We start from the raw sequence: 24,218 nt of genomic DNA on the forward strand, positions 1-24,218 counted from the left end.
TGGCACATCCCTCTAGTCCCAGCTACTAAGGAGGCTGAGGCAGAAGGATCACTGGAGCCCAGGAGGTTGAGACTGCAGTGAGCTATGATTGTGCCACCGCGCTCAAACCTAGGTGACAGAGTGAGACCCTGTCTCAGAATAATAATAATAAAAGTTTAAATCTCAGCTTCCCTACTTTGTAATTGACTGACTTCAAGCAAATAATCTTGTCTATAAATCCATGAAGAGTGCTAAGCCATCACTGGAATACATTAGGGAAAAACTTGTATCAGGTAACTCGGGTCTCTATATAAGACCCCTTAAAAAAATCTGAAAATGTAAATTAGTTCCCATTAGTAGGCTGTGCCTTGTAGTAGAAAGAGAAATGAAGACCCTTCCTCACTAACATGAACCCTTCCTTCCCACACTCCCAGATAAAGGTTAAACACATGTTGAAAGAACCTTGGCTTAAAGGGGAGACAAATTATTAGACTGTCCTGCCATTTATATTTCCTGAATAGGACCTGCCTCTTCAGGGGCCAGAGGTAATGAAGGGTGCTCTTTTCTCTGTCTATTTGCACCTCCTCTGAGATCATTGTATTATTAAACTTTACTATGCATCTTACTTAGAAATTGCTTAATCGCGCCGGGCACGGAGGCTCACGCCTGTAATTCCGGCACTTTGGGAGGCCGAGGCAGGCAGGTCACGAGGTCAGGAGATCGAGACCATCCTGGCTATCACAGTGAAGCCCTGTCCCCACTAAAAATACAAAACAATTAGCCAGGCATGGTGGTGGGCACCTGTAGTCCCAGCTACTCGGGAGGCTGAGGCAGGAGAATGGCGTGAACCTGGGAGGTGGAGCTTGCAGTGAGCCAAGATCGCGCCACTGCACTCCAGCCTGGGCGACAGAGTGACTCTCTGTCTCAAAAAAAAAAAAAAAAGAAAAAGAGATTGCTTAATCGCTGCCTTATGACATTTCACACTATGATCTGACACCTATTATTAAGTTCTTCTTAGGTGTACTTTGTAATCTTTCACATGTACTGTGTAAGTGGATCTTGCCCCCCCTTGACTTCAAGTTCGTGGAGGACAGGACCTCCATCTCTTATTTTCAAGGTTTCCAATGATGTACCTGATACATTTGTTGCTAGGATGAGAACAGTGTATCATTGAGAATATTAAATTAAGTTTTAAAATTTGTTGTTGCTTTGATACAGGGTAAAATCCAGTACAAGGAATATATCATTGAAGGATTCGAAAACATGCCAGCTGCATTTATGGGAATGCTGAAAGGAGATAATTTGGGGAAGACAATAGTGAAAGCATGAAAAAGAGGACACATGGAATCTGGAGGCCATTTAGATGATTACTTAATTTGTTTTTCACCATTTAGCAAAAATGTATACTACCTTAAATGTCTAAGAAATGTACTTGTAATGAGTTTGAGCTACTTAATAAAATACATTTAAGTGCTATGTAATTAGTGATGGAGGATGGAAGTTTCACAGCCAACAACAACCAGTCACCTCACTGTTCACTACAGCTTCTTCTGAGTTATGGTAGAAAATAATGGCTTTGAAGTGTGAAAATTTTCCAAACACTGCATGTTTTTATTCATAAGTAAGAGCTGAACAATGAGAACACATGGACATAGGGAGGGGAACAACACACACCGGGGCCTGTCAAAGTGGGGGTGGGGGAGGGAGAGCATCAGGATAAATAGCTAATGCGTGTGGGGGCTAATACCTAGGTGATGGGTCGACAGGTGAAGCAAACCACCATGGCACACGTTTACCTATGTAACAAACCTGCATGTTCTGCACAATTATCCCAGAACTTAAAATTAAATTAAATTAAATTTTAAAAAAAAGTTAGCCGGGCATGGTGGCTCACGCCTGTAATTCCAGCACTTTGGGAGGCTGAGGTGGGCGGATCATGAGGTCAGGAGTTCAAGACCAACCTGACCAACATGGTGAAACACCGTCTCTACTAAAAATACAAAAATTAGCTGAGTGTGGTGGCACATGCCTGTAATCCCAGCCTCTTGGGAGGCTGAGGCAGCAGACTCACTTGAACCCGGGAGGCGGAAGTTGCAGTGAGCCGAGATTGCGCCACTGTCCTCCAGCCTGGGCAACAGAGCGACACTCCATCTCTTTTTTTTTTTTTTTTTTTGAGACGGAGTCTCACTCCGTTGCCCAGGCTGGAGTGCAGTGGCGCAATCTCGGCTCACCGCAACCTCCGCCTCCCAGGTTCACACCATTCTCCTGCCTCAGCCTCCTGAGTAGGTGGGACTACAGGCGCCCGCCTCCACACCTGGCTAATTTTTTGCATTTTTAGTAGAAACGGGGTTTCACCATGTTAGCCAAGATGGTCTTGATCTCCTGACCTCGTGATCCGCCCGCCTCAGCCTCCCAAAGTGTTGGGATTACAGGCATGAGCCACCGCGCCCAGCCCACTCCATCTCAAAAAAAAAAAAAAAAGTTTACTGCTTCTGTGACCTTAGACTTCTGATTTTTCATCTTGAAAGTGAGGATAATAACATCTGTTTCATATACATGTTATACATTTATTTAAAACACCAGCATAGGCTGGGCGCGGTGGCTCACACCTGTAATCCCAGCACTTTTGGAGGCAGAGGAGAGGTCAGGAGTTCAAGACCAGCGTGGCCAACATGGCGAGACCCTGTCTCTACTAAAAATACAAAAATTAGCTGGGCATGGTAGCAGGTGCCTGTAATCCCAGCTACTCAAGAGGCTGAGGCAGGAAAATCACTTGAACCCAGGAGGCAGAGGTTGCGGTGAGCCGATATCATGCCATTGCACTCCAGCTTGGGCAACAAAAGAAAAACTCCATCTCAGAAAAAAACAAAACAAAACAAAACAACACCAGCATAATGCCTGGCATATATTAGGTAAGTGTTAGCTACCTCCCTGCCAGTATCAGTGATTTTGAAGTCTTAAGATTACCACCCCTATTGCTTGTGATTATGCCAGAGGAAATAATCATTGCAGGCGTACAGGGGTCTTAGGGCCAGTCCATACTGGTCCTCTACAGATGAGTCTAATTATTCAACAGACCAAAGAAGGAATCTGTCATTCACAAGAGCTGCACAAAAGATAACACACGGGAATGTCTATACATCTACAAAAATGTGAAAGATTTCTATGAAGAAAAACTTAAAACATTACTGAGGGGCCAGGCATAGTGGCTCACACCTGTAATCCCAGCTCTTTGGGAGGTCAAGGTGAGAAGATCATTAGAGTCCAGGAGTTTGAGACCAGACTGGACAATACCCCGTATCTGCAAAATGTTCACATTAGCTGGGTGTGGTGGTGTGTGCCTATAGTCCCAGCTACTTGGGAGGCTGAGGCAGGAGGATCACTTGAGACCAGGAGTCTGAGGTTGCAATGAGCTGTGACTGTATCACTGCACTCCAGCATGGGCAGCAGAGTAAGACCCTGTGTCTAAAACAAATTAAAAACAAAACAACAACAACAAAAGCAACATTACTGATGAACACAAAAGAAGACTGGAACATATGGAAAGGTACCATGCTCTTGGACAGGAAGAGTCTATATATATATATATATATTTTTTTTTTTTTTTTTAGATGGAGTCTCACTCTGTCGCCCAGGCTGGAGTGCAGTGGTGCCATCTCCACTCACTGCAACCTCTGCCACCCGGGTTCAAGCGATTCTTCTGCCTCAGCCCCCTGAGTAGCTGGGATTACAGGCATGAGCCACCATGCCTGGCTAATTTTTTGTATTTTTAGTAGAGACAGGGTTTCACCATGTTGGTCAGGCTGGTCTTGAACTCTTGACCTTGTGATCCGCCCACCTTGGCCTCCCAAGGTGCTGGGATTATAGGCGTGAGCCACCGTGCACGGTGACTTTTTTTTTTTTTTTTTTTGAGACGGTATCTCTGTCTCCCAGGCTGAAGTGCAGTAGCATGATCTCCGCTCACTGCAACCTCCACCTCCCAGGTTCAAGAAATTCTCCTGCCTTATCCTTCCAAGTAGCTGGGATTACAGGCGCCTGCCACCATGCCCGGCTAATTCTTTTTTTTTTTTGGGATGGAGTCTCGCTCTGTTGCCCAGGCTGGAGTGCAGTGGCCTGATCTTCACTCACTGCAACCTCCGCCTCCCAGGTTCACGCCATTCTCCTGCCTCAGCCTCCCGAGTAGCTGGGAATACAGGCGCCCGCCACCACGCCTGGCTAATTTTTTGTATTTTTAGTAGAGACACCCTGTGTTAGCCAGGATGGTCTTGATCTCCTGACCTCCTGATACACCTGCCTCGGCCTCCCAACGTGCTGGGATTACAGGTGTGAGCCACCACGCCCAGCCTAATTTTTGTATTTTTAGTAGTGATGGGGTTTTGCCATGTTGGCCAGGCTGGTCTCGACCTCCTGACCTCAGCTGATCCACCCACCTCGGCCTCCCAAAGTGCTGGGATGAGGCACTTTGGGAGGCATGAGCCACCGTGCCTGGCCAGAAGATTCAATATCAGTCAGAAAGATGTCAATTCTATTGATCAATTCTGCCATCATAGAGATAAGGGGTTAAATAAATTGTAGTACAATGAAACAATGGGGAGAAGAGTGTCTGTACAAAAACTCTGGAAAGATGTAATAAACTTCTAATATGGTTTGTCTTCAAGGAAGTTAACTGAGGAACGCCTGAAGGACAGGGATAAGAGAAAAAAAGTCCCTGCCCGTGTCCTCTTTTCTTACCAAACTATTCAATCCTAAAGACATTAGATGGAGCCAAGTAAGGTGACTGTCTGCTGAGGTATGGGGTGGGAGAGCCTCTATGGCCCACAGCAGAGCAAAGAGGTCATGCACCGAGGCTGGCTGCCTGGCACAGGGAGTCAAAGCCCAACACTGTGTGTTGTATGTGTGTGTTATATGTGTGTGTGTGTGTGTGAACACTGGTGAGCAGGAAGAAGGAGGGGTTGGGCAGTGTGTTGTGGCCTGATTAGGGGAGTTGAAGCCCAAGCAAAATGAACATGGCTCGAGTCATAGCAGGGCTTCCCAGATGGTGTATCAGAGCCCAGGAACAGTGAAGTCATCCGTGTGGGTAGGGGAGGGACAGCAGGGCCTGACTGAGGGTGTCAGAGTCCAAGGAGGGTGAGAAAAGCATTGGAATCGCAGGGCTGCCTGGTGTGAGGAGTCAAAGTCCTAGAGTATGGAGGGCATCGCGCCCTGGGGGCAGCTTGGCATGGAGTGTAAGGGCCCAGAGTGAGGAAGGTGTGCATGTGAAGGGATGGCCTGGTGTGGAGTATGTGATCCCTAGCAGGGGTAGGAGGGTACCACGTGGGAGTAAGTGACCTAGTATGGGCGGTTGGATCCCAAGGAGGCTGAGGAGGTGCTGATGCATGGATAGCTTCGCACAGAGGTCAGAGCCTGAGGGGAGCTTCTACCTGGCAGCATGGCCCAGCACGAGCGGACAGAGCTTTGGCAAGGAAAGACTAACCACATGGGGAGGCAAGAGTAGGGGCCAGGAGCTGCAGGATGTCAGAGCTTGAGAAGAATGGAGGAGCATCTGCAGGAGTGGGGGTAGTGGTGGTGATAGAAGATGGTTACATACAGAAGGTTTGATCAAACAAGTAAATTAAAGATAAGGGAAGTCAGAGTTTCTCACTGTCAGAGAAGGGAGTTACAAACATGGGAAGAACCTTGTGGTGGTAGATTGGAATTGAAGGTATTGGTATGAACTCATGAATTTCAATGTATATGAGACAAAAAAATAGATGTGTGTGTGTATATATCATACGTACATAGACACACATATAAATCAATGTGTGTACACATATATATATAACTCTGCCCACTAAGAGGCCCTGAAAGTAATGACACTCCAATAGCAATGAGCACACCTAAATTCCAGATTGTGGCTTTTATATATTATTCTCTACTAAAAGGAACCAGAAATGGCTTGTTCTGGGGCTGGGGTAGGGAAGATACAAGATGAGCTTGCAACATTTCGTTTTCTTTTTTTAAGAGGAGTCTTGCTATGTTGTCCAGGCTGACTTCAAACTCCCAGGCTAAAGTGATCCTCCTGCCTCAACCTCCCAACTAGCTGAGACAACAGGCATGTGCCACCATGCCCAGCCTGGAGCATCTTATACCATAAATCAAAGAAGTGCTCAGAGAATAATGAGGTCATGTCGAAAGAACACAGCCAATTTGAAAGGGCTCCCACTAGACAAATCATGGAAAATTTGAGCTCCATGTAGATAATGATAATTACAGATTATATACCATTGAATTAAAAAGGGAAACCATGAGTCCCTACTGAGATAAATACCTGAATACACTGAAAGCTTGATGAGGAATGGAGTACTTCCATAGTTTTTGTTTTTTCCGAGACGGAGTCTTGCTCTGTCACTCAGGCTGGAGTGCAGTGGTGTGATCTTGGCTCAGTGCAAACTCCGCCTCTCGGGTTCAAGCAATTTTCCTGCCTCAGCCTCCTGAGTAGCTGGGACTACAGGCGCACACCACCATGCCTGGCTAATTTTTGTATTTTTAGTAGAGACAGAGTTCCACTATGTTGGCCAGGCTGGCCTCGAACTCTTAACCTCGTGATCTGCCTGCCTCAGCCTCCCAAAGCGCTGGGATTACAGGCATGAGCTACCACGCCCGGCCCTACTTCCATAGTTTTAACGTACTTCACCACAGAATACTTTTTAATTACCAAGGGTAAAGAAGAAGTTTAAAGTGAAGAAGCCTACAACCACTTAATCAAGTGGTCAAGGTTAACATCATCAATAGAGACAAATCGGCCAGGCGTGGTGTCTCACACCTGTAATTCCAGCACTTCGGGAGGCTGAGGCAGGCAGATCATGAGGTCAAGAGTTTAAGACCAGCCTGTCCAACACAGTGAAACCCTGTCTCTACTAAAATACAAAAAGTAGCAGGGCATGGTGGCACATGCCTGTAATCCCAGCCACTCGGAAGGCTGAGGCATGAGAATCACTTGAACCCAGGAGGCGGAGGTTGCAGAGAGCTGAGATCAACGCCACTGCACTCCAGCCTGACAGAGCGAGACTCCGTATCCAAAAAAAAAAAAAAAAGATATTGAGTCTTCCTGTCCAATGGCATGGTACCTTTCCATGTGTTCAAGTCTTTTTTTTTTTTTTACTGGAGACGGAGTTTCGCTCTGTTGCCCAAGCTGGAGTGCAGCGGCACCATCTCAGCTCACTGCAACCTCTGCCTCCCAGGTTCAAGCAATTCTCCCACCTCAGCCTCCCAAGTAGCTGGGATTACAGGTGCGTGCCACCATGCCCGGCTAATTTTTGGATTTTTAGTAGAGATGCGGTTTCACCCCGTTAGCCATTCCATGTGGTAGAAAAGAAAAATCCATTTTCTGGGGAGGAATTCAAGAAGGCTGCAGAAATTCTGCAGGAGGAGCCGAATGTTAATAGCCAAGACAATGGGGAAAATGCTTCCAGGGCATTTCAGAGATCTTCGCAGCAGCCCTTTCCATCAAAGGCCTGGAGGCCTAGGAAATAAAAATGGGTTTTCACAGGCCAGGCCCAGGGCCGCACTGCTCTGTGCAGCGTCAGGACACGGAACCATGCATTGTGGCCGCTCCAGCTCCAGCCATGGCTAACACAGGTGAAGGTATAGCTTGGGCTTAATTGACTCACAGTTCCACAGGCTATACAGGAAGCATGGCTGGGGGGCCTCAAGAAACTTACAATCAAGGCAGAAGAGCAAAGGGGAAGCAAGCACATCTTCATATGGCAGCAGGGGAGAGCAAAAAGGGCGAAGTGCTACACACTTTTAAACAACCAGATCTCATGAGAACTCACTATCATGAGAACAACAGGAGGGAAATCTACCACCATGATCCCATCACCTCCCACCGGGTCCCTCCCGCAGCATTAGATACAAGCCCTAAACCTTGGCAGCTTCCATGTGGTGTTGGCCGGCAGGTGCACAGAAGACAAGAGTTGAGGTTTGGGAGCCTCTGCCTAGATTTCAGAGAATGTATGGAAATGCCTGGATGTCCAGGCAGAAGTCTGCTGCAGGAGCACAGCCTTTGTGGAGAACCTCTACTAGGGCAGTGCAGAGGGATAACGTGGGGATGGAGCCCCCACACAGTGGAGCTGTGAGAAGATGGCCACCATCCTCCACACCCCAGAATGGTAGATCCACCAACAGCTCATGCCATGCACCTGGAAAAGTCACAGGCACTCAACAACAGCCCTTGAGAGCAGCCATGGGCATTGTACCCTGCAGAGTAACAAGGTTGGAGGTGCCCAAGACCTTGGAAGCCCACCCTTTGCATCAGCATGCCCTAGATGTGAGACATGGAGGCAAAGATTATTATGGAGCTATAAGATTAAATGACTGCCCTGCTGGGTTTTGGACTTGCATGGGGCCTGTAGCCCCTTTGTCTTGGCCAATCTCTCCTTCTTGGAATGGGGGCATTTACCCAATGTCTGTACCCCTGTTCTATCTTGGAAGTAACTAACTTGTTTTTGACTTGTGATTTTACAAGCTCATAGGTGGAACGGACTTGCCTTGTGTCAGAAGAGACTTTGGACTTGGACTTTTGAGTTAATGCTAGAATGAGTTAAGACTTTAAGGGAAGACATGATTAGCTTTGAAATGTGAGAAAGGACATGAGATTTGCAAGGGGCCGGGGTGGAATGATATAGTTTGGCTCTGTGTCCCCACCCAAATCTGCTGTTGAACTATAATCCACAATGCTGCGGGAGGGACCTGGTGGGAGGTGACAGGATCATGGTGGCAGATTTCCCTCCTGTTGTTCTCATGATAGTTCTCATGAGATCTGGTTGTTTAAAAGTGTGTAGCACTTCCCCTTTTTTGCTCTCCCCTGCTGCCATGTGAAGATGTGCTTGCTTTCCCTTTGCCCTTCTGCCTTGATTGTAAGTTTCCTGAGGCCTCCCAGCCATGCTTCCTGCATAGCCTGCAGAACTGTGAGTCAATTAAGCCTCTTCATAAATTACCCAGTCTCAGGTAGTTCCTTATAGCAGTGTGAGAACAGACTAATACACATATTGTTTAGAGGAAAAATTTTATTAACAGAGCACAGTAGAAAATAGCACAACTGCCTTCTGATGGAGTACTAATGAAATATGGAAAGATTTAGGAGGTGGAGGCATCAGGTTTTCTGGAAGTAGGGAGGAAATCAGAGGCTAAAAAGAGTTCAAAAATGTGCATAGAACAGTTTGAGCTCAAAATGCCACTCCTACCTTATTTTGCCAGGTGATTATCAATTCACCACAATTCCCACAGGAAATGAGAGGCATTATCTTTTACCAAATAGAACTTGATAGGCTATTAACTTGGGTACCCTGGGCCTGGAGGATAGAAATAAGATAGAAAACTAAAAACAGGATACTAAGTGGAAGTCTGAATAAAAGGGGATGAACTCCTATCTCACCATGTGGCATGCCTATGCCTGCTCCCCAGTAATGGTAGCCAGGCTTATATCCCCCGTGCTGACTAGAACATCCTTCTCTGGGGGAAATTATAGAGCAGACCTCTGGGGAAATTACACTTCTCAAAGAAAAATTAACAGGCACTGACATTTAGGGTCCCAAAGGCAAAAAGTAGGTCACACTCAAAGCGTCTAACTCAAAGACCCTGGACTTCAATTGTAAATCCTGAGCAGATTAGACTTTGGATTGTCTCTTTTGGGTAAAATACAGCAGTCTCCCCTTACCCAAAGTTTCACTTTCCGTGGTTTCAGTTACCCTCAATCAATCTTGGCCCCAAAATTTTAAATAGAAAATTCCAGAAATAAACAATTCCTAAGTTTCAAATTGTGTGTTGTTCTCAGTAGCTTGATGAAACTTTTTAGCCTCTGATTTCCTCCCTACTTCCAGAAAACCTGATGCCTCTACCTCCTAAATCTTTCCATATTTCATTAGTACTCCATCAGAAGGCAGTTGTGCTATTTTCTACTGTGCTCTGTTAATAAAATTTTTCCTCTAAACAATATGTGTATTAGTCTGTTCTCACACTGCTATAAGGAACTACCTGAGACTGGGTAATTTATGAAGAGGCTTAATTGATTCACAGTTCTGCAGGCTATGCAGGAAGCATGGCTGGGAGGCCTCAGGAAACTTACAATCAAGGCAGAAGGGCAAAGGGGAAGCAAGCACATCTTCACATGGCAGCAGGGGAGAGCAAAAAGGTGGGGGTGCTACACACTTTTAAACAACACGGAGCATGCTGCTCCGTGCCTCCTAGGACACAGATTATCCCTTTGTCCAGCATATCCATGTCATCTATGCTACCTGTCTGTTAGTCACTTAGTAGCCTTCTTGGTTATCAGACTGACAAAACAGAACACACAGGGTTTGGTACTGAGGTTGCAGGCATCCACTCGGGGTCTTGGAGCATATCCCCCATGGATAAGGGGGCTACTGTATGCATTATGTGTGGGAAGAGTTTGGTGACCGAAAGAACAGACTGTGGTAGAAATAATCTACGTGCTCACCACAACGAGGGGAAAGCTGTATTTCAAGCCTCCCTTTAAGTTAGGTTAGGGTTATATGATTAATCTCTGGGCAACGGAAGAGTAGAAGTGACTTCTAAGACAGAGGTTCACAAACTTTCTTAGTTACAGTATCTGTAGTACCATGGCCATTTTTCCACAATGCTCCCAGGCAAACAAACAAAAAACCCATTAACTACCGATTCCATTTACTAAGTAGTTAGTTCCAGTAACATAATAGTAGTAGTTTGTGATGTCAATAGTAGTTGTGATAATCTCAAGATTTTAAAATATCCTGGGAAGCCCGTGTGAGATCTCTACAGTGGAATGGGAAACTTTGGCACCTAGTTTGAAACCCGTGGTTCTCAGCTGTTTCTAGGCTAGTGCTTAAAAACACTGCACAATGCTCCAGTTCTTCCTTTCCCTGCCTCTGGGACGTTGGAAGTCATGTGCTCCACACAGCACGGCTACAAAATATGGGAAAGCAACAAAATGCTGGAAAGACCCCTGGGGAATAAACTTTCAGTTAAGCTACTCCAATTTGTTGGGTTCTCTGTGGCTAGGATTGCGTACAGCAACTTAATATGGTAGTCACTTGAGGCTAATGAGAAATGGAAATGCACACAGTGCCACATTTCACAATTTTAAAAACAGAAGCAGAGTCAAATACTTTTCCACTAAACGTATCTTTATTTTGATAGAGCTAAAATTCACTTTAACCACTGCATTGCATAGGACACTGTTGTATTATAATGCTTGTACAGGAACGTGCATTATCACTAGTGTTACACGTAAACACGTCACCAATCTAGTCAGTATCAACAGATTGACTGAGTTCAGATGATTTTTTTCTATGCACGGATGTAAAATCACAATGTGTTTACTTGGATATTTTATGCAGATAGCACAAGATAGAGTATACCTATGCAAACAGCACAAGTTACAGTGATACCTATGTAAATCAGAATCCTAAAATGAGATACTTAATATTTTCATTATAATTATTTTCTAGGTTAAAAAAATATGAAAAAATATTTAAATTTTAAACAAAGGCATATTACTGAGGCAGAATTCAGTGCAGATACAGAAGCTGGTACTACAACTGGCATAGTCAAGAAAGAAGACTAGAAGACAGTATAGTGCACATTTGATGAATGGCAATTGCAATTTACTGCAGCAGAGCAAAATGGAAAAGCTGTGTTGTATTCAAAAGTGTTAAAGATATATAGTAGATAATACTTAAGACAATATTTAAGACGTAATTTTTAGCAACCATTTATGAGTGTAAGTCAAAAAAGAATACACAAAATTACTCATGAACTGCAAGTTAAATTTCTAATGAAACAATTTAAACAGTTTTAAAAGGGTCTGAGTTTGTAAACCTGGCAAGCTATAAAATAGCTTCTTATACATGCATATACAAAGAACCTTAGATGGAGAGATGAAGAAATTATCACTTTATCGTATTTAGAAAATTATGAGGAAAAGACCTTAAAAGACATTCACGAAAATTGAAAACGTCAACGAAACCATTAAACAATTTTGCTCTTGGATATACATGAACAAAATATATTTTTGCTAGTAGAATATTTATATTTTAATAATAAAGACCAATTAATTCAAAATTTGAAAAATTTCAAGTATTTTTCTTAAGCCTTAGATAAACTGTTTGATGTAAGACACTGCCCAAAGAAAACTCTGGGTATATTCTGTCTCAAAGAACCTCCAAATTTACAATGTCGATTCATGTAAAGGCAATGAAATGTGAATTCATTGCCTAAAGGCTCAAACTCATGGCAGATATTTTTGACAATCTTCCATCTGTCAAAGAATTTCAGTTAGAGACAGAAAAGTTCGTTTCTATCACAAGGATGGAACTCCAGCTAAGTCAAAAGACCATCCGTGTTGGAATTTTAAAGCAAGAGGATAACTTTTCCCTCATTGCTTTATTCTATTGCATGATACATATTGAAAATATTTGTGTTCAATTTTCTGAAGCAGACTCCAAGAAACGAGTCATGGATACGTGTGTTATAATTCTTCAGTACATATGCACAAAAGCTACAGAATGTTGACAGTTTATGAAACTTCTGAAAAAAAAGATAATGTATCTAACGATCTTGTTTCTTTACCAGTGTTATTTGGATGACTTACAAAAGAATTTTATAAGGATTTCCTGTACCAGAAAATCCAATTCAAGATTTCCTTGAAACAAAAGAAATGCTTACCAAATATTCAAAGACAAAAAGTAGCACTGTGATTCACATTTTCTCCCTAATATCACGCTGCATATGAACAAGCTAAATTTGAAGCTCCTAAAATGGGAAAAACTTGTGACCTGGCTAGACAGGTAAAAGAATTTATTTACAATAGAAACATTTCATAATACAAATAAAACAGAATAACTCACATATTTTTCAAATGAGTCAATATGCAGAAAATTTAAATGTAATAAATGGCTGCAAAAAATAAGCAAAACCTGAAGAATATGTTGTACTGATAAACTGTTTTGTTTCCATTTATGCAATGCTTCATCAAATAAACTGAATTGATATGAGTTACTGAATGTACTTAAAAATAGTTTTGAATGTGACATACTTTTGCCTAGATATTAAATGAATTTTGCTAATAAAAGTTTTGTTAATGTGGATGCAAATATCAAAAAAAATTGGGGTTGCGTGGGGCGGTTCACACCTGTAATCCTGGCACTTTGGGAGGCCAAGACAGGCAGATGGCCTGAGCTTAGGAGTTGGAGAAAAGCCTGGGCAACACGGTGAAACCCCGCCTCTACTAAAATAACTAGCCAGGCGTGGCAGCGTGCACCAGTAATCTCAGCTACTGGGGAGGCTGAGGCAGGAGAATCGCTGGAACCCAGGAGGCGGAGGTTGCAGTGGGCTGAGATCGTGCCACTGTACTCCAGCCTGGGCAACAAGAGTGAGACTCCATCTCAAAAAAAAAAAAAATTGAATACTTGATTCAGTTATTGGAAAATTAAGTCTATTTAGAACAACAATGAAGTATGTTTGGAAGAACTACGTGAATCTACTTATCAACTCTACATTTTATAAATCTAAAGGTGAGTTATGTTTTACAAATGAAAATTTTGTGTGTAGATTAAGACATGCTGTAACACATTATATACCAGATTTCAAAAATAGTGCAAAAAACAAAATGTCTCGGTAATTTTTTACATTGATTACATGATGAAATAATATTATGGATATACTGGGTGAAGTAAAATACATTTTTAATTTTACCTGTTTTATTTTCTAAAAGTGGCTACTAGAAAATTTGAAATTATGTATGTGGCTCACATTGTATCACTGCTGGATGGTGCTGAAGTACCTAAAACACCTTCCAATCAGCTTTTTAGAGCTCTGCTCTTAAATATAAATAGTCAAAGATCACCAGAGGCTTCAGGAAAGCCTCCAGTGTGAGAGACAGAAAACAGGTAAAAACAACTCAAAGGAAACAGAGATAATGCAGGGAGCAGAGTAACACAGAAAGACACTATAATTAATATGCTCAGAGAAAAAATATTTCACCTATGAAACAAAACCAATTAGAAAAAAGGAACAAAGAATCAGATAATGCACTTGGAAATAAAAATATGACAGCAGAGATAAAACATTCACAACATTTAATAGTAGAGCTGGAAGATAAAGTTGAAGAAATCTTCAAGAAAGTAGGAAAAATCAAAGACATGGAGAGAGTGGCCCAGGAATCCACCTCTCCACCTAAATAATAATTACACTGGCAGAAATTTCCTAAAGTGATTATTTTGGGAGCACATGAGACCATCTGAACGCTTGTAGCTTCTAGGGGAAATCCTGACTGGTAAATTGCAGTTAACATTGGTGGATTTCAGCCTTCACTGAAGTAGCAGCTACCCGTCCCCACCCACTCCATGGGAGGCAGCTGTGGAGACACAACCCCACATTTCTGGGTCAGCTTGCTGCAGCCAGGGTGGACAATAAAAGCCACTTCCTCCAAGTATCAGGGTTCTGATCGCAAATATCTACTTCTCATCACAGAGAAAGAGCAGACACAGAAGCAAGCTACCATTCTCCCAACACCCAACTGGCTAAAGTGGCTTCCAGGAGAAAAAAGGGATGACATCTGTTTTTCTGGACATTCAAAAAACTGTGTATCTAGGAGAATTCAGAAAGCCATTGCCCCTGCCCAGGGAGAAACGCAGGCTCTGAAAAGAATTGAGACAACTTTTGGCATTTAACACAGGCTGATCCCTAGCACAGAGACAGCCTATGACAGTAAAACAAAAACGAAAACAAAAAACACACAACACAAAAAACAACAACAAAAAAATAAACCCTGGGGGAAAAGGAATAATCTGATTTCCAGAGCTGCCACATTATAAAATTCAAATGTCTAGTTGTCAACAAAAACAATCACAATGCACACAAAGAAACAAGTATGGACCATTCAAAGGCACAAAATAAACCAACAAAAAATGGACATGAGGAAGACCAAACATTGACTCGCTAGAAAGACTTTAAAGCCACTGCCTTAAAGATGCTCAAAGAGCTAAATGTTCTGATTGTGTTGACAGATCAAAAGAGAAAATGAAGACTGAAGCTTCAAAGCAGAAAAATGAGGGGAATATGCATCATTCACCATTACCTTAGAAGGCAAGGGTCTACTTTACAAAAGGACTCCAAACATTTAGAAAATCAGTGAGGAACCCTGCCGCTGCCACCACCACCACCACCACTGCCACTCCAGAAGAGTTACAGGTAGGTTTAGCAAAGCTTGTAGATTATCGACCCACTCTGATAATCTACAAGGTAGAGAGACCTGAGAACTGCCGGGCGCGGTGGCTCACGCTTGTAATCCCAGCACTTTGGGAGGCCAAGGCAGGCGGATCACGAGGTCAGGAGATTGAGACCGCGGTGAAACCCTGTCTCTACTAAAAATACAAAAAATTAGCCGGGCGTGGTGGCGGGCGCCTGTAGTCCCAGCTACTCGGAGAGGCTGAGGCAGGAGAATGGCGTGAACCCGGGAGGCGGAGCTTGCAGTGAGCCGAGACTGCGCCACTGCACTCCAGCCTGGGCGACAGAGCGAGACTCTGTCTCAAAAAAAAAAAAAAAAAAAAAAAAAGAGAGACCTGAGAACTCCAACCCGGAAGAACCTCTCAACATCGGACTTCATAAAAAAGACTCTGAGAGAGAGATATCTCACCAATTTCTCAGGGTGAAAAACACTTGCTTGGAAATCACAACTTACTGAGCACCAAAAGATTCATTCAGCAGAGGAACCTCACATGTGTTCTGGATTGAGAGAAGTTCAGACCTTTATGGACACTAACATTTCCACACAAGGGAGAAACCCTAAAATGTGCTACATTTTATGAAAAGCATTTTGACAGTGTGTTTTCAGAATCGTAAGATTATTTCTCCCCAGTGATCAAGAAATTCCTTATCTGATAAACTATTCTGAGGGGAAAACAAAAGAGCAAAACAAAATTAAATCTTTATTTATACACTCACACACACAGAGAACCTCCAGTGACTCTCTATTGCACTGATAATAAAGCAATAAACCACTCTACAGAACTGGAAAGGTCTTTGTGGTGCAGGTTCTGAACTATGGCAACAAGCACTGCAATTGACTCCTACCCTCACCCCACAGAGACACCAAGACAAGATATAATCAAGCTGTTGAAATCCAAAGGCAAAAGGAGAATCTCAAAAGTATCAAGACAGAAGCAAATCATCACATAAAAGGGATGCTCAGTAAGACTGTTGATTGCTCATCAAAAACCTTGGAAGCCAGAAGGCTGTGGCGTTGTTATACTCTTAATGCAGAAAGAAAAAAAAAAAACTGTCAACTGAGAATTCTATATTCAGCAAAACTGTCCTTCAAACAAGAATTTATCAATAAAAGGAAATTACCTTAACATAATAAAGGTCAAATATGAAAAGACCACAGCTAACATCATATGGAATGATATAAAATTGAAAGCATTTCAGGAAAAGGCACAGATGCCTGCTCTTGCTACTTCTATTCAACACAGTACTGGAAGTCCTAGCCAGGGCAATTGGCAAGTTAAAGCCACCCAAATTAGGAAGAAGGAAAAATTATCTATTTGCAGATGCCATAATTTCATATTTAAAAATCCCAAAAATTTCACAAGAAACTATTATGATTAATAAACAAATTCAGCAAAGTTGCAAGATACAAAATCAACACTCAAAACTCAGTTATGCTTCACTAACAAAGACTCATTTACAACAGCATTAAAAACAATAAAATACTCAAGAATAAACTTGACCAAGGAGGCAAAAGGCTTGTACAATGACAACTATAACACATTGCTGAAAAAATTAAAGATGGCACAAATACATGGAAAGACACCTTGGGTTCACAGACTGCAATGTTTGATATTGTTAATATGTCCACATTACCCAAAGCGATCTACAAATTCAATGCAAGCCCAATCTCCATGCCATTTTCCACAAAAACAAACAAATCATCTTAAAATTCATTTGAAATCTTAAGGACCCCCGAATAGCCAAAACAATTTGGGAAAGAACAAAGCTGGAGGCCTCACACTTCCTCATTTCAAAAACATACTACAGGAAACATAGTGTAATCCTGATTACAAAACATTACTGGAGTAATCAAAATAGCATGGTACTGGCATAAAGACAAACATATAGACCAAAGGAACAGACCAGACAGCCAGAAATAAACATGCATGTATATGGTCAAATGACCTTTGACAAGAGTGCAAAGAATACATGACGTGGAAAGGATAGTCTCTTCAACAGATGGGGCTGGGAAAACTGGATATTCACATGCAAAAAAATGAAGATGGACCCTTTACCATACATAAAAATCAAAATGGCTAAAAGACTTAAACATAAGACCTGAAACTATAAAACTCCTAGAACAGGAGAAAAGCTTCATGACATTGGATTTGGCCATGGTTTCTTGGGTATGACCAGAAAAGCACAGGGAACAAAAGAAAAAACAGAAAAATTGAACTTCACCAAAATTAAAACCTTTTTTCAAAGGGCATTAGGAACAGAATGAAAAGGCAACCCACACAGAATGGAAGAAAGTATTTGCAAATCATTTATCTGAAAAGTTCTTTATATATTCTGGATATATAAAGAACTTCTACACCTAAACAACAACGGCAACAAAACCAATTAAAAAATGGGCAAAGGACTTCAATAAACATTTCTCCAAAGAAGAGATACAAATGGTCAATAAGCACATAAAAAGACAGTTAACATCACTAATCACTAGGGAAATGCAAAACAAAACTAGAATAAGATGCCACTTCATACCCATTAGGATGTCTATTATAAAAAAGAAAATAAGTGTTAGCAAGGGTGGGGATATTGAAACCCTTGTACATAGCTGGTGGGAATTTAAAATAGTGTAGTTGCACTTCCTCAAGAAGTTAAATATAGAATCATCATAAGATCTAGCAATTCCATTTCTAGGTGTATACTTAAAAGAACAGAAAGCACCACTGATTATAGCAATGTTATTCTTGATAGCCAAAATGGTGAAACAAATTAAATGTCCATTGGCAGATAAAAGGATAAACAAAATGTGGTATACAAGTAAAATGGAGTATTATTCAGCCTTAAAAAGGAATTAAATTCTGATATGTGCTACAACACAGCAGAACCTTGAAAACATAATGCTAAGTGGAATAAGCCACACACAAAAGGGCAAATATCGTATGATTCCATTCATACCAAGTAATTAGAACAGTCAAATCTGTACAGACAGGAAGTAGAACAGTGGTTACCAGGAGCCTGAGGAGGAGAAAATGGGGAGTTATTGTTTAAGGAGTACAGAGTTTTAGTTTGGGATGATGAAAAAGTTCTGGAGATGGATAGTGGTGATGACTGCACAAAATGTCAATCTATCTAAATGCTACTGAGTTGTATAACCAAAAAGTATTTACATGGTTAATTTTATGCTATATATGTTTTACTATATTAAAAAATAATTCTAAAATAAATAAAGTGACTTTATTGACCAAAACCTTGCCTTGTCCTGTGACATGAAAAAAATTTATACAAGCTCATTAAGAGGAAACATTATTTAAAGCAAGGACTTCATTTTAAAGTAAAATGTGTCACAGTGCTCTTAATAAAAGCAATCCTATAATGAAATCAAAAGACGTTTAAAGCCTTTTGATAATCTGACTTAATCCAAGAGTGAATTTAAATATTTGGGTGATGGGCCAGACTGAATGTGCTGCAGGCAATTATACAGACTTAGCTACTGGAATCAAGACTTTGATAAATATTATCCAACAGAGTTTGAGGCTGCCCTCTGTAGCTAGTACATGGTATTTAGAAAGTTCATATTGGATAAAGGACTTATATCCAGAATAAAAAGGACTAGAACACAATATCAGCAACTCCATTTTTAAATGGACAAAAAATCTGAATAAACATTTCACTAAGATACATGAATGGCTGAAGAGCACATAAAAGATGCTTTGACATTATTCACCATCAGGAAAATCAAAGTTAAAACCACAAAGGAATATCATTTCAAACACTAGGATGGGTATAATTTTTAAAAAACACACAACAATGACTGGCAAGACTGCAGAGAAATGGGAACCCTCGCACATTACTAGTCTGAATGTAAAATAATGCGGTCACTTTCAAAAACAATTTGGCAGTTTCCTAACAAAGTTAAACAAAAATTTACTGTATGACCTAGCAACTCCCCTCAGGCACCTGCCTCAGAAAAATGAAAACATGTCCACACAAAGACTTGGACACTAATGTTCAAAACACTTGCATACCAATGTTCAAAGCGGCATTATTTCTAACAGGCAAAAACTGGAAAAACCTCAAATGTTCTTCAACTAGTGAATGCACAAGGGATCCACATAATGTAATATTATTTATGATAAAAAGGAATAAAGTACTAGTATGTTACAACATGGATGAACTTAAAACACATTAATGAAAAAAACACAGAAAGATCACATATAAACATAAAATGTACAGAAAAAGACAACTCTAGAGACACAAAGTAGACTGAGTAGTGGGTGCCTGGGATTAGACATTGGAGGGGAGATTAACTGTAAACTGGAATAAGGTATCTTACTGGGATGATGTTATAAAAAAATGGATTATGGTAATGGTTGCACAACTCAGCATATTTACTAAAACTCACTGAATTGTACACTTGAAATGGTTTTAATGATATGTAATTTGTACCTCAATAAATTCCTTTAAAAAAAAGTTTATACTCGATTCCCAATGGATACTGGGATAAAACATTGTTATGAATGTTCGGAAGTCTAAGACTAATCATCCTGGAACAAGCCTCTTCTGAAGACTTTTACGTATTTCTTCAAATCTTTCTATAAATTATATTTTTCAGAAAACAAAACTTAAACCAAGTTGTTTGTCTTTTCAGAAAAAAACTTAAAACCATTATGAATGATTCTCATAATAAACATTCCTTTCATGGCTAGAATGTGATTGGTTGGTCTGCTCAGCAGTAACTATGCAGACCAATTTATCACACGGCAATATTTAAACTGCAGGCTTGGGGTTGGGGAGGCACCAAAAACCTTCTCCCAGAGGTAGCATTTCACACCTACATACGTTAGTCACAGTAAATGTTCCTGAGTCTAAGATCAGCATTAAGGATTGCTTTACTTCCATAAACCAAGAGTTTTCTGGTTTAGCTCTTTTTATAGGAGCTGTCTACAATTTCAACTTTAGGAACTTATTTCTAGACCACTGTTGAGTCCATGAGGTTCCTCCACAACCCTATGACCTGAAGCCAAAACCTCACTCATTCAGGGCCTTAAGTTCCTTTTTCAGTTGGAAATTATTATTCAGACTCCATCAATGAAATTTATAAGGAATAACCCACCAATACCCGTATATTCCATTCCTCTGAGGTCTAATTTCACAAAAGAAAACTTAACTGAAAATTTTTTCTGTATCAATTCTACATTCATTCCCTGAACTTTACTTGCTATCAGTGGGGTCTCTTTAGATTTTAGGGTACCTATTCTCCAAATGGTAGGGGTTGTAATAGAACATTCCTACAGTGGGAAAGTTAGGTTACATACATGAGAGAACTAGCTAAGTCAGAAAGTCAATTACCCATCAAAAGGTGGCAGCTGCTACCCAGGACCAGCTGAGTGCTTTACAGAAATATAAGCCTAGTGTCGTTAGCCCTTATAATTTTTTTAAGACAAGCTTTGTTTTTAGTATGAAATGCCCTAATTTTAGATAGCGGCAATAACGTACACACACACACACACACACACACACACACACACACACCCCAAGTAAATTGTTAGAACAGCTTTTAACTGTTGCCATACAGAATGTTTACACTCCAATTGCAAAAAAATGTACTTGCTACAGGCAAAATTGTTTAAGTAGAATTTTTGCAAACCAAAATCCATTCAGAACAGCTGTCTTCAGCACACTTCCTTACCCCCAGCCCCCATCTATTTTCCTAGGTCTCTTACTCTCATGGCTGAGATGGCTCAGGTGCAAGCTCTCTGGTTTCTCAGTCCCCTTGGCCAATGCCAAAAGAAAGAGAGTTCCCTTGTCCAATTAAAATACTCCCTCAAGGAAAAGTCGTTTGAGCTTCACTGACCTATTCCTAATTACAGCATTTGAGGGATTCCTGCACGAAGTTTTCAAAAAGTATACTGCATTCTCACTAAGCTAGAAGTCCAGCATCCTAGGAAGCAGGCTTGGTGGAGTGTATCTGTAATGTCAGCTACTCAGGAAACTGAGATGGAAGGATCACTTGAGCCCAGGAGTTCAAGACCACTCTGGGCAACATAGTGAGACTCCATCCCAAAAAAGAAAAATGGAAAAAAAAAAAAAGAAAAGAAGTCCAGCATCCTGAATAGTGGTATTTTTTACTACAGAAACTTGAAAGTAATGACAAATAAAAAAAATAAAACTTATGTCCACAGCTTCAAAGATTATCAGGAATACCAAAAAAACAAAAACTAAAAAACCAAAAAAGGCAAAAATCGTTAGTCCCATCCCTTCATTCTGCTGGTGATGAAAAAAAAATTCTGAAAGGTCAGATGATTTGTCCAGGGTGTAACTTGCCAGCAAGTTAGTTGGCAAACTGGGACAGAATCCAAGTTCTCTGACTGCAGTCAAGTTCTCTTTCCATCACACTACACGGTAGTGGAAGAAATCAGAGGGAAATTCCCTGAAGAAAAGAGCTTTTCCAATTCGTTTGGCCTCAGAATCATTTTGCATTCTTCCCTTTCCAGTGACTTTACCAACTAATTACTGTTTACCAGCCGCTGCCATCCTTGAGAAGAAGAGGGATGAATGGGCAAAAGAATATTTTTCCTAACTGCCAATTTATGAAAGTTGCAGCTACTGATCAATATTGTAAGTTTACATCCCAGGGTTTCAGTAACTGACAATTTGAATTAAATTCCCCCCTCTTTAATGTAGCTCCATGATTACTCTGCAGAGTGAAATCCCCGATGTCTAATGAGGCCTGAATTACTTTTAAATGTCTTCTCACATTCGTTACATTCATATTCTCTCCTTCCGGTATGAATTTTTAGGTGTTCTACAAGGATTGAGCTTCGACTAAAGGTTGCACCACAATAGTTACACTCATAGGGTTTCTCTCCTGTATGAATTCGGTGGTGCTCATTAAGAGATGAACTCTGACTGAAGGACTTCCCACATTCTTTACATTTATAAGGTTTTACACCAGTATGAATTCTCTGATGACGACTAAGCAGCGAATGGGTTGGGAAGGCTTTCTCACACTGGTTACATTTGTAGGGTTTTTCTCCTGAATGAAGTCTTTGATGATAAATCACAGACGTAAAATGGCTAAAAGTCATTCCGCAATCATTACACAAATACGGTTTTTCTCCAGTGTGAATTCTCTGATGCCGGGTAAGGCATGAATTCTGTCTAAAGGCTTTTCCACATTCGCCACATTTATAGGGTTTCTCTCCAGTATGAATTCTCTGATGTTTGGAAAGGGATGAGCTATGACTGAAGGATTTTCCACAATTGTTACATGTATAGGGTTTTTCTCCAGTATGAATTCGCTGGTGTTGAATAAGAGATGAACTGTCACTGAAGGGTCTCCCACAGTCTTTACATTTATAAGGTTTTTCTCCAGTATGAATTCTCTGATGTTTAATGAGGTGAGCACTTAGGGTGAAACCTTTCCCACAATCATCACATTTGAAGGGTTTCTCTCCACTATGAGTTCTATGATGTGGCGTGAGTGATGAACTATCACTAAAAGCTTTTCCACATTCATTACACATATAGGGTTTTTCTCCAGTGTGAATTCTCCGATGTTTGGTGAGTGAGGCGCTATAGCCAAAGGCTTTTCCACATTTACTACATTTATGAGTTTTTTCTCCAGTCTCATTTCCCTCATCTTTCTTTAAGGCTGCTTCTTGACATGAATCTTTCCGACATTTCTCACACATAGGGATTTTTCTCCTAGAAAGAGTTGATCTTCTAATAAAGATTATCCCACACTTACTGCATTTTTGGGACCTATCCCCCAAATGAATCTTCTGACGTTTCTGATGTTCAGTAAGAGCTGAAGAGTGACTCAAGACTTTCCCACCGTCATTAGATTTCCGTGACTTTTCTCCGGCGGTTTTCTCCTTGCGGTTCAGAACAAGGTCTGAATGAAAACTGAAGGGTTTCTTGCTTTCATTATACCTCCGAGATTTCTTCCTCAAATAGCCTCTCAGATGTTTAATTAAGTCTGAAGTTTCTTTGAAATTATGTCCAAAGGGGCTTTTATCTGGGTCAAATTTCTTACCCCTATTGCTGCTCCCAAGAGTTTTGTTTTGTGTGACTGTTCCCTTTGAATTTCCCTGATTACCGTGATCCTTCTCTGAGCTGCCACAATATTGCTGGAATTCTTCCATCAAGCCATGATCATCATCCCTGAGACATCTTTGTATTATTTTATCTAAAGCTGATTCATCTAAAAGAAATAAGAAATAGAGTATTTCCTGTTTGCAAGAAAGGAAGCTGTTGTATTTTGGGTCAGAAATAGGAACACATTAATAACTATAAGGAATACAGTTTTGATGGTTCTCAAAAAGAGCTTCATAAAATAGAAAAGGAAAAGGCAATATAGGGAAACAATGTAAACATATGGGTTAAGAAAAATATTGAGACAGACGAGAAGTTTGTGCTTTATAGTTAGATGCAAGTTCTCACCCTGATTTTGAATTTTTGTAAGAGGTTCAGGATGGGTGCAGTGGCTCATGCCTGTAATCTCAGCACTTTGGGAGGCCAAGGCAGGGAGATCATGAGGTCAGGAGATCGAGACCATCCTGGCTAAGACGGTGAAACCCCATCTCTACTAAAAATACAAAAAATTAGCCGGGTGTGGTGGCATGCGCCTGTGGTCCCAGCTACTTGGGAGGCTGAGGCAGGAGAATCACTTAAACCCAGGAGGTGGAAGTTACAGGGAGCCAAGATTGTGGCATTGCACTCCAGCCTAGGCAACAGAGCAAGGCTCCACCTCAAAAAAAAAAAAAAAAAAAAAAGTTCAAACCTATTGTCCCTATATCCTAACTTTTCTCTCTCCAACAATGATAGCACAAACATTTGTTGAATATTTACCAAATGCCAGGTCCCGCACCAAGCACGGTGTAATACAAGTAAGTACAATACACTGCACTTAATCTTCACAATAACCCTATGGAGTAGATTTTATTACCATCTCGGTTTTATGGATGTGACAACTGGGAACA

General features: G+C 41.1%; 2 protein-coding genes across 5 annotated transcripts in view; one reads left to right on the forward strand and one right to left on the reverse strand.

Annotated features, from left to right (window-relative positions):
• Nucleotides 1–1,455, forward strand: part of PTGR1 (prostaglandin reductase 1) — a 32,339-nt gene extending 30,884 nt beyond the window's left edge. For all 3 annotated transcript variants that reach the window (XM_055271510.2, XM_055271512.2, XM_055271507.2), the window contains exon 10: nt 1,198–1,455. In XM_055271510.2, the coding sequence (XP_055127485.1) occupies nt 1,198–1,308 (111 nt within the window). In that variant the 3' untranslated portion in view covers nt 1,309–1,455. The remainder of the gene's footprint in view (nt 1–1,197) is intronic.
• A 9,668-nt stretch (nt 1,456–11,123) lies between these two features.
• The window catches only part of ZNF483 (zinc finger protein 483), a 29,315-nt gene continuing 16,220 nt past the window's right edge, over nt 11,124–24,218 (reverse strand). For both annotated transcript variants that reach the window (XM_055271506.2, XM_063636100.1), the window contains exons 6-7: nt 15,579–23,440; nt 11,124–15,268 (exon numbers count right to left, since the gene is read on the reverse strand). In XM_055271506.2, the coding sequence (XP_055127481.1) occupies nt 21,927–23,440 (1,514 nt within the window). In that variant the 3' untranslated portion in view covers nt 11,124–15,268; nt 15,579–21,926. The remainder of the gene's footprint in view (nt 15,269–15,578; nt 23,441–24,218) is intronic.

Source organism: Symphalangus syndactylus, chromosome 3 (assembly GCF_028878055.3).
Source record: "Symphalangus syndactylus isolate Jambi chromosome 3, NHGRI_mSymSyn1-v2.1_pri, whole genome shotgun sequence".
NCBI lineage: Eukaryota > Metazoa > Chordata > Mammalia > Primates > Hylobatidae > Symphalangus > Symphalangus syndactylus.